This window comes from Leptidea sinapis, chromosome Z (genome assembly GCF_905404315.1).
Source record: "Leptidea sinapis chromosome Z, ilLepSina1.1, whole genome shotgun sequence".
Taxonomy (NCBI): domain Eukaryota; kingdom Metazoa; phylum Arthropoda; class Insecta; order Lepidoptera; family Pieridae; genus Leptidea; species Leptidea sinapis.
This window is the reverse complement of record NC_066312.1, coordinates 14792254-14803809: the sequence shown is the minus strand read 5'-3', so window position 1 is coordinate 14803809 and position 11556 is coordinate 14792254. Positions and strand designations below refer to the sequence as shown.

At 36.7% G+C, this 11556-nt stretch overlaps 1 protein-coding gene across 1 annotated transcript in view; it reads right to left on the bottom strand.

Annotated features, from left to right (window-relative positions):
- The window catches only part of LOC126978966 (SET and MYND domain-containing protein 4), a 28368-nt gene that overhangs the window by 2631 nt on the left and 14181 nt on the right, over positions 1-11556 (bottom strand). Inside the window, exons 4-12 of the mRNA XM_050828097.1 lie at positions 10510-10692; positions 10290-10436; positions 10100-10179; positions 9891-10012; positions 8806-8942; positions 7246-7692; positions 6642-6825; positions 1265-1483; positions 152-296 (exon numbers count right to left, since the gene is read on the bottom strand). Of these exons, the coding sequence (XP_050684054.1) occupies positions 152-296; positions 1265-1483; positions 6642-6825; positions 7246-7692; positions 8806-8942; positions 9891-10012; positions 10100-10179; positions 10290-10436; positions 10510-10692 (1664 nt within the window). The remainder of the gene's footprint in view (positions 1-151; positions 297-1264; positions 1484-6641; positions 6826-7245; positions 7693-8805; positions 8943-9890; positions 10013-10099; positions 10180-10289; positions 10437-10509; positions 10693-11556) is intronic.

Here is an 11556-nt window from a genome sequence, read left to right as displayed (position 1 = left end):
AGAATATTATATTATCAGCACTATACAATACTGTTCTGAACATTGATCCGACCTTTGTATTAAAACAAGACATTTAATAAATACCAGCACACTACATGTGCAGTGCAAGTTTGATTATTATATACTCCACGCAATTATTTTTACAACTTACTTGATAGTCAGCGGAACATTTGTCAATTATAAGTAAATTATTCTTTACTAAATTTTCATCAATTGGCGACGAACACTTTGAACACTTGTTCGGTAGACATTTTAGACTTGCTTGGAACTTCCCGGAGCAACTGGGACTAGAGCATCTGTAAAAAATACATTGTGAAAACATGTCTTTATGTTGTACCTATTTTATATATGATAGTATTGTATTGTAGCAAATATCACACTTAGATAATTTATATGTAGATAGAGCTTCTTGTTGCTAGACAACCGATGAAAACCGGCCTGGCTTATTACTTTAGTGTGCGTGACAAACTACGTCTTACACGCGCGATTTATATGTTGTGTTAGTATGCGTGCATTGCTCAGAATAGAGGTAAGTGTCAACCTCAATTTATTTTCGACGTTCTCACAGCTGTCACAGGCTATTCAGACGTATAAATGATCTAAGATAATAGATTTTAAAACATACATTCAAGAAAAGTTTTTAATAGCAGAGGTTTCTTGTTTTTCTGCCCCCAAGCAGCAGCATGCAAGCATTATATTTTGTTCTTCTGTTTGAAGGACACCATATTGGAATTACTGGTCTAATGAGATTCATGTCACTGGGTGATGATTCCAACTGTGATTCTGCACAGATATTTTCCTTTGCAAGAATCCGAAGTAGCACGATTGTGACGAGCAGGGCGTAACCACTATCAGGTGAATGACCAGAACTCATCATCAACATCATTCCAGCCGAAAGACGACACCACTGAACAAAGGCCTCTCTCAAAGATCGCCATCAACTTCAGTCCTGCGCTAACCGTCGTACAACCTATTCCGGCGATCTTAACCAGATCATTAGTCCACTTTACTAAGTCTACGTCTTTCGGTAAAGTCGCCATTCGAGGACTTTACTGCCCCAACGGCCATCTGTCCGTCGAGCTAAGTGCACTGCCCACTGCCACTTCAGTTATTACCTTCGCAACCATCTAGAACTCTTGCTCGTCTCTATTTCATGTAAAAATATCAAAACATAATGGAGCAAGCGTAGATATTATTTTTTAATTTAAAAACTATGTCGTTAGAAAGGTGTCTGCGATTTTAATTAGTATAAATATATTAGTACCGTAAATATGGAGGTAAATCATCCCGCATTTGCTTGAGAAGGGGCCATTCTTCCCTACAAGCGATACATTCGCATTTGAACCAATATCGACAAGCCAGAGCTCGTTGTCTTTCCCTCAGGTTTCGAATAAGAAAGTGTGGCCCATAGTTTTCTGAAACCGTTTCACCAGGTGACAAGGGTCGGATCGCACGAAGGATTATGTTACGGCCATCAAAGTATCTGTGTATCAAAAAAACTTATTTGTAATCTATAGTGAGCCTTTCAGTTAGTATGGAGTAGATCTAATGTACTTTTATATTATATTATTCAAAACATTTTTTTTTAAATGTATCAATCTTGAGAGACGGTTCATATGATATTGAATAATGATATTTTAAATGTGTTAAACAATAATTTTGTAATCTTTAGTTATCATGTGTGATATGATATAATATGATTCGTCATGCACACTGAATGGCATTGCTTGCGTCAGCGTCGTGTGCCGAGTCGTCTCTTACCCTCAAATATGTGCGAGGGGAACGATGCCTGGTCCATGCGTCAACTCGTGAACGGGTGCTGCTTGTGGTGCCAGGTTGACCTGTTATAGTTAATAAATTATTGTATTTTTTGGATGCAATTACAAATTGTGACATTAATCACGACCATCATGTTCACAATGCATCCTTACACAAACAATGAATTCAAGCTCTAAATAAAGGTTGATGCATCCAATATACATTAATTTATATGTAAACAGTTAATTCTTTATAACTTTTTATGTAATAGTACCTCCATATCAATTGCCATTGTAAATTACTCTATTTGATTGAAAATAGTGGCTGTCGTGTTTCCTATATGTTCTTCTCACGAGCTCGACTTTTTACGAACATATGGTAAACTCAGTGATTTAAAAGAATTATTTGTAGTGACGATTCAAAAGAACTTAGTTTAAGCCTAATTGAATAAAGTTTATTTTACTTTGACAAAATTCAATAGAAACTCATATATTATCGGTAACTAATTTTTTTTTATACGTATTTGAAATATAAATATGTCGGCCTCAGTGAGAGTTAAGGTTAATGCCGAATATTTGTAGAACTAATTTATATTTTAACACAAGACTGGGTTGTCTTTAGACTGGGTTGCATCAAATTAGCTGTTATAGTTAAGGTTTAAGTCAAATTTGCCAATAACAGTAAAGCTGACTTTAGTATAGACGGCTGAAGTGAAATATCAAGCCAATATCGAAAATTCTTTTGAAATTTTTGACAGGTCGCTATTTAGCTATGTAACATTAACAATAGCTTTACGGCCGTTTTCAATAACCTATCTATCCTTAGTTGAACTTACTATAGGTAGACAAATCTATCCTTTTACGCTTACTTACATTTCAGTAACCTATCGAAATAAAGCATTGGACTATAACTATATTGGACATAACTATGGAAAGATAAGATCTTGTCTTTAAACGGTGACAGCAATGTATCTATAACTAGAGACACGTTATTGAAAAAGGCCGTAAATCGGCAAAGATTACATGGTTACGGTTAACAGTAAAAGTAATGACGTCATCTTAAAAATGTCAAATTGTGCAAGACAGTCTTTGCTTAGCCGGTACTTTAACATATTTAGTATATTTCGTTTATAGTTAGTGCAACCTATCCTAAATGTTCTCATTCAATTGATCTCTCAAAACTACCTACTGTTGCGGACAGGGAAAGTAGACTAACGTTACAAATGTTACGTTAGATCTTCGCTTTGTGCGGGGAGGACGATTTATTATGATTTTAAGAAAAACAAAATAGTAATCATTAACGTATTAAGATAATTATAATAATGACAGCATACTAACAAGTCGTGAGAGCTATTATATATTCTATTTGAATTCCAGCCAGCAATATTTATAAAAAGTTTTTTATCAAAGGCAAAATACCCAGTATGTACATGTGAAACTGTGATATTGTAATACATATGAATAAAGATAAAAAGTAAAATATACATAAAACTTATAAACTATCTGGAAAGGTTAAAACAGGTCTTCGTAGGCGTGATGGTCAAGGCACCTTCTTTTATTTTCCTATTTTTGTTTTGATGCACAGATAGCTAAAATGAAAAAATATTGCTAGCCATCCATTGAGACACAAACCACTATACATTTCCACAATCCATTTGGAGAATGTGGTTCTAAAATTTGCGGAGTCTATCCCAGAAGGAAGCAACTCTTTTTCTCATCACAGCATAGAAATCAGGCACTCTCGATTCAGCACACATACCCGAGGCACTGCAGTATCTAGACAATCCCATAAATATGCGAAAAGCATCATTGTACTGCACGCGCATTGTCGTGTATGACTTTTTGAGAAATTTCGTCCAAAGTTGACAGGTGTAGAAGCACTACGCGTTAAACAGTACAACCGATGCAATTTTTTGTTTAAAAGTACAAGTTTTATAAGTGGGAGGCTCCTTTGTACAGGAAGCCGGCTAGATTATGGGTACCACAACGGTGGTGCCTATTTCTGCCGTGAAAACGTAAAGTGTAAACATTACTGTGTTTCGGTCTGAAAGGCGCCGTAGCTAGTGAAATTACTGGAAAATGAGACTTAACATCTTATGTCTCAAGGTGACGAGCGCAATTATTGGAGTGCCGCTCAGAATTTTTGGGTTTTTCAAGAATCCTGAGTGACACTGCATTGTAATGGGTAGTGCGTATCAATTACCATCAGCTGTACGTTCTGATCGTCTCGTTCCTTATTTTCATAAAAAAAAACAATCTTGACGGGATTGCTGCATTTGCCGAATCTTCGAACTAACATGTTGCAATGAATCGAGAGTTCCCTCCTCTCTCTCTCAATATCATATTCATCATTCAGGTGCTCTGTACGATCATGTCCCAAAAATTTTTTTTTTTATGGAATAGGAGGACAAACGATTGTACGGGTCACCTGGTGTTAAGTGATCACCGCCGCCCACACTCTCCTGCAACACCAGAGGAATCACAAGAGCGTTGCCGGCCTTTAAGAAAGGTGTACGCGCTTTTCTTGAAGGTACCCATGTCGTATCGTCCCGGAAACACCGCACAAGGAAGCTCATTCCACAGCTTCGTGGTACGAGGAAGAAAGCTCCTTAAAAACCGCACTGTGGAGGACCGCCACACATCCAGATGGTGGGGATGATATCGTAACTTGTGGCGTGTCGTGCGAAGGTGAAATTCGGCGGCAGGAATCAGGTTGAACAGCTCTTCGGAACACTCCCCGTGATAAATGCGGTAGAAGACACACAATGAAGCGACGTCTCTACGCAACGCCAAGTGATCCAGCCGTTCACAGAGTACTGGGTCCCCGACAATTTGAGCTGCTCTGCGTTGCACGCGGTCAAATGGATCGAGCTGATACTGGGGTTCGCCAGACCAGAGATGACAGCAATACTCCATGTGAGGCCGGACCTGCGCTTTGTAGAGCGCCAGAATGAGGGCCGGCTTGAAGTATTGACGTGCTCTATTTATGACGCCCAGTTTCTTTGAAGCCAGTTTGGCTTTGCCCTCCAGATGGCCACGGAATAGGCAATTGCTCGAGATTTCGAGACCCAGTATTCCGATACTAGGCGAGGCTTTAAGGGAATTGTTCTCGAAGAGCGGTGATACGGCAAATGGGGTTTTTTTAGTGGTAAACGCGCAAACTTGAGTCTTCTGGGGGTTAAATTGGACAAGGTTCAACTTACCCCATTCCGCGACCTTCTCGAGAGAGGACTCGATAGAAGACATAAGTTTCTCCCGGCACTGGTCGACGTTTTCCCGAGAGAGACCTGCATGGCCCGTGTATATGGCATCACCAGTGCTGTCGTCTGCATAGCAATGCATGTTGGCGGTGTCCAACATATCATTGATATGCAGAAGAAACAGCGTGGGAGATAGCACACAGCCTTGGGGCACTCCAGCGTTCACGGGCTTGGGATTCGAGCAATAACCGTCGATAACGACCTGTATGCTGCGCCCAGTGAGGAAGCTGGAGGTCCACTTGCATAAGCTCTCGGGAAGCCCAAATGATGGAAGTTTTGCGAGGAGCGCCTTGTGCCATACACGATCAAAGGCCTTCCCTATATCCAGACCAACTGCCAGGCCTTCCCCCTTGCTTTCAATAGCCGCCGCCCATCTATTTGTTAGGTATAACAGAAGATCGCCAGTCGACCGACCATGGCGAAAGCCGTACTGCCGGTCGTTGATCAACTGGTGACCCTTAAGGTATACCAAGAGCTGGCGGTTAATTATGCTCTCCATGATTTTGGAGAGTAGGGAGGGAGGTGCCGAATATTTAAACTTTGTTACAACTCGAAACGCTGAGCCACATATTTACAGCGTATATAACGTTTATAGATATGGAATGAATGAATTTTTAATTCTAGTTTATTTTTTCTTACATATCAGAAATAAAAAGCTATCACTTTTTATGTAGAGACTACATACATGAGAAAATACTCAATCGAATGGAAATACTGCTACAGGGTAGCAACATAGCTTCTATGTACAATAGTTTTCTTGAAATGGCGCGGAGAATATTTAACAAGATACTAACACACATCACAGAACATAAGTTGACGTGTTTTAAAAAGACACTATTTAATCTCCTACTGACAAAATCGTACTATTCTTAATAAGATTTGTTTTCAGATGCTTCACTAAATTGACATTTTAAAATATCTTTTTACTTAATTTATTACTTACTCACTAACGTTTTTACCAATTTCAATTATTTAGATATAAGTCACCTTACATAACAGTGAGGCACCAAAACAAGCCGGTAAACGTGTAAATACATAGCCCCACGCATACACTTACACTAATACAAGCCGATCGGCCGGCATTATGAGATTTGCCATCGACTGTGACAGATCAGTTTTCGTCGCAATAAAATAGTTTAAAAATGCCGTCGTGCGTTGTGAAAAAGTGTAAAAACAATACTATAAAAGTATTTGCGGATAAATGATTATTTAAGGGAGAAAAAATTGTGTATCTGGTATACCTCGTAACCGCACACATAATAGCATAAAGGTGCTTCACTTGCTTATTTACTAGTCCGTGGTGTATACCTACATATATTTTTGTTTGACTTGTTATTAATTATTATTTCTACGCCACAGCATGCGGGCAAGGAATGGAGAACTTTTATTGTGATTTCTAACATCTTATGACTACAAATAAATGAAGAAATGAAATGTGATGACAATTTTTTTAATAGAAAATACTACTATGCACACAGGGAAATACTGAATTACTTTAAATTGCAACAATATGTTAATAGATAAATTAAGTGATAGAAACGTTACAATTAGTTTCCCGGAGACGCTAACATTATTAAACCTGCACAGTTAGAAATCTACCAAGATTTCGCTTTGACCTAATTACCTGGCCACGGCCGGATAGCACTCATGATTGAATAAGGCACCCGTTGGGTATATTCCTACTGCAATGTATACAGGTTTTGATCCGGTAAATAAATGCTTCCCTCTCACAGTTTCATATATTTCATGTGCGTTGAACTGAAGAAGCTGTAGATTGCGAACTATAAGTTCACATATCGATATTTGAGCTGTAAAAATTATTATCATTAATAGTATCAAAATATGTGAGTTAACGAATCAAACAAAACACGTCAACAAGAAACTGAAATCCAATTTTCTAGGGAGGAAGGCGAGAAAATTAAACGAAAAACATTGGCCGTAAAGTGATTTTATCGGAAACTGGAATCGAGATGAAAAGGAAAGCTTTCTTTTGTTATTATCAATCAATTAATGCTAGGTTTGCTTTTTAATATTTTTCACATATTATCGCTTGCAACAATCAATAAGTTTTAAAGGTCTGTTGCATCTTAAAGGCTAATTTTTTTAATTGTCACACGTAAGTAAGTTATTATAAATAAAAGAATATTTAGTAGATGGAGTTACAAAAAGAAGTTAAGTATAGGACTGTATAAATGTTCAGAGGCAAGAATTAAATATTACGTGTTTACCTTTAGCTGAATCTTCTTTATTTAACTTATTAAAAAAGCCTCCTTTTTTCAAACATTCTGTAAGGAACATTGACATAACAATTCTTTTGAGGTAATCTGACCCCTTTCTCAGTTGGGAATGAGTACATAATGAGTAAATTTGGGCAGCTGTCATTTCAAGATGATCGTGATAACTTGTATTGTCTTCATTATTCTTCACAACTTCCTCGCAATTGTTGTTGTTTTTATCTTCAAAACTCTTTAAGTATTTCTTTGATCTGTTGAGCCTTTCTTTCCTGCTTTTCATTTTTGACCTTTTCTCATTACCTTCGATGTCATTAAGAACCGTGCCTTCAATAACTTTTAACTGATTACTAATATAACTTGAGTGTATTGATAAACTCGTTTCGAGACCCGCTTGAGTAACCATCCGTAACGCGATATGACTCAATACAGACATACCTGATCCTAAATAACGAAATTAGATTAATACAAATATAACTTTAAGTCTCGAAAATGGTAAAACTTATACAATAGGTCAAATTGAATGCGTAGTATTTAAATAAAAATTCGTAGCACAGGGTTACGATGTTTCTTCTGCATAGCAATGTTATAAGTTAGACGCCTCCAACATACAGCAACATACACTAGTGGTCATGCCGTATACACGGGCCATGCAGGTCTTACTCAAGAAGTCTTCTTGTGAGAATGTCGCGGATTGGGGTAAATTGAACCCCAAAAGAATTAAAGTTTGTGCGTTTACCAGTACAAAACATCTCATTTGTCGTAACACCACTCTTTAACACCTTAAAGCCTCGCCTAATACCGGAATACTAGATCTCGAAATCTCAATTGGCAATTCAGCAGTTATCTGGAAACAAAGCGATAATGGCTTCGTAGAAGCTGGGTGTCATAAGTCAAGCACGATAATAATTCAATCCGGCCCACGTTCTACAAAGACCGGGTGCGGCCACGTATGGAGTATCACCGGCATCTCTTGTTTGGCGAACCCCGGTATCAGCTCGAAGCATTTGACTGCGTGCAAAGCAGAGCTACTCGGATTGTCGAGGACCAAGTGCTCTGAGAACGGTTAGATCACTTGGCGTTGCTTAGAGACGTCGCTTCTTTCTTTTTTTTTTGCTTTGTCTTTACTCAAATAAAGAGTGTCTTCTACCGCATTTATCACGGGGAGTGTTGTAAAGTTGCTAACGAATTCCACCGTCGCACGACTCGCCACAAATAAGGATTTCATCCTCACCATCTAGATGTGTTGCGTTCCGTTACGGTGCGTTTTTCAAGGAACTTTCTTTCACGTTTGACCAACCTGTGGAATGAGCTTCCTTGTGCAGTGATTCCTGGATGATATGACATGGATTCCTTCAAAAAAAGCGCATAAATCTTTCTAACAGGCCGACAGCACTCTTGTGATTCCTCTGGTGGTGCAACAGAATGTGGGCGGCGGTGATCACTTAACACTAGGTGACCCGTACGCTCGTATATCGTCCATTTCCATAAGTATTTTTTTTATCAGCTCTCCACACTTTTAATGAACCTTTTTGATATTGTAACTAGAGTTCTTACCCACAAAAAGATCGATGAATTTGCACTCATGTAAATGGTATGATGAAACTGCTTTATCGCGACATTCGACTGAACAAAAAGCCACGCCAGAGCAATTAGTACACCAAATTGGCGCTTCATCCACGCAGCTCTCCAGTCTGCATAAAATGAATTGCATGTTGGTGCACAAGTCTGTTTCAATTATTCATTAATTAGTGCTATCTTTTGTTCATAGTTCACATAATTTTATTTATAAGTTCTCTTTTTTCTCGAAGGTTTCATATGCTTTTTTATTTATTCGCTTAAGTCAAAATGATACTTGATGATTATTAATATTATGTTAAAGACTTTATCAACATATCCGATAACTTAAACTTTAGTTAGATGAAGTGAGAAACTCATTGCTACTCTTTTATATCTAATGTAAATAAAGTGATGTAGCAAAATTACTCAAATGTTTTGAATTACTTGTCTAAGTTAAATAAAAGAAAAAAGCCTTAAAAGTTCTATAGTATTACTAGCTGACCCAGCAAACGTTGTATTGCCATATAAATTAATTAAAAATTTTGTGGGGTATATATATAAAGTAGATGCAACCGATTCTCAGACCTACCAAATTTATTGTATTACAATTATTGTATTCGATTGCCATCTTGCAACTGTATAGCGGATTTGTAGATGGAACAGAATAATATAAAAAACGCGATACAAAAATAGTCGCAGATAGTAAAAGGGCGAAAACTTTAAGTTGTATCTATTTTTTAATGCTGAATTATAATAAAATAAGATTTAAAAAAAATTGTCAAAAAATTAAAGAAATAAATTTAGGGGTGGACTTAACATTTAGGGGGATGAAAAATAGATGTTGTTCGATTCTCAGAGCTACCTAATATGCACAAAAAAAATCATGAGAACCGTTCATGCCGTTTCGGTGGAGTTTAACAACAAACACCGCGACACGAGAATTTTATATATTAGATTTTGAATGCCCAATTAATGTTATACAAAAGAGACCTAATAGCTTCATGTTAGGCCTAACAATTGTTATAATTAATCTAATTTTGTTAGTTATGTTACAGAAATTTAATAATATTCATGATAAATACCTTTTGAAGCAATGGAGACAGTGCGAGCCATAATAATCGGATATCAAACATGCCGCATATGGTTTATCGATCAAAAGAACATCACCTGTTTGGACCGCCTTGTTTGCTATTACATAGCGACCCTACAAAAACAATTGCGCTCCATTAGCTAAAATAAACAATGATCCATGTATTGAGTTCTATTTTTGATTTGAATATGAACAATTTACCTTACGCTCTTCTTCGATAACTTTCACTAAGTTAGATAGCGTCGGAACATTTAATTTTGCTCCTCCCGTTAACAATATTGCTGAAAAATTTAAAGCATCACAACTGCTATTATTACTCGGACTTCAAAGTTTGCTCCAAGTACTAAAAATAAATATTAACAGCTTGGAGTTAACTACAGCAATTTATTACCTTTTTTTTCTGGGTTTAATTTAGTTTGCACTGAACATTCCAACGAATTTATGTCTGAATTGAGTTGTTTTATAGAGTTTTCATCATTGCTTAGTAATCTTCTCGCTAATTCATATGACACTTTAGCTCTTGAAGGTTCCTCAGCACCTAATTTAAAAATAATATCAGAGTAATTATATAATTGTGGACCAAAAACTGTTTCACAATTGTACTTATTTACCTCTATAACAATGTCCCATGCGCCAATAGTACTGCGCTTTAATTTTTGCAGGAAGACGTTCTTTTAAAGCAAGTTTTAAGTCGACGAGTGCAGCTTTATATTTATTTAACTTAAGAAGTATATCTGATCGGACCCAAAGAGCAAGTGCTAGCGATACACCTCCGTCTATAACTTCTTCGACACCTTTAAAAGTAATATAAATTTAGCAATGAAAATTTAATGTATGTCGTTCCGTGGTTCAAGTAAATTATGATTCTTGATCTCAAATCATATGGATATTAAACAATACGCACTTTTTTATTTATATGGTGTATGAGATCAATAATTTCTGTTTATGTTATGCAAATAAGAATATTTTTTCTATTTTCAAATATGTTTTACCCACTATGGACCACACAGAAATATTCCAAAACATTAATGATTTTAATGTTAAATATTTTCATTTCAGTTTTTATAATTATCCAGAATCTGATATTCCCGGATATGATAGACATTTAGATTTCCTTTATTCATCAACAATATTACATAAAGAGGATAAAATCCTCCAATAAAGTACTCCAAGATGATTGGTATTGTGCTGCCCACATCCAACATATTCCAGCGATTTTGACATATCAACGGTCCATCTTGTGGGCGGCCTACCAACACTGCGTCTTTCAATACATGGTTGTCATTCGAGCTATGTTCCCTGCTTACTGCCACTTCAGTTTTGCAATCAGTCGGGTCATGTCGGTGAGTTTGGTCAGTAATCCTTTATTAGTTAAATCCAATTTTATACTCCAAGAAGCACATATTAATCGCTTATTACTTAAAAGCTCTTACTTACAATCTAGCCACCAATCCATTGACTAGTAACCTAAGTTTCACGTGATACGTTTTACAATACTGGAATCAAAATATATGGTATCGTGTTTATATAAGTACTATTGCAAAAAAAAGTGACTACAAAAAGTGACACGTTTTACAAACATTTGTTTCGAAGAATAAAATTATCTATATTTAAATTTCAGTTCCAATCTGCTTGAACAAAAATAATAAATCAATGGC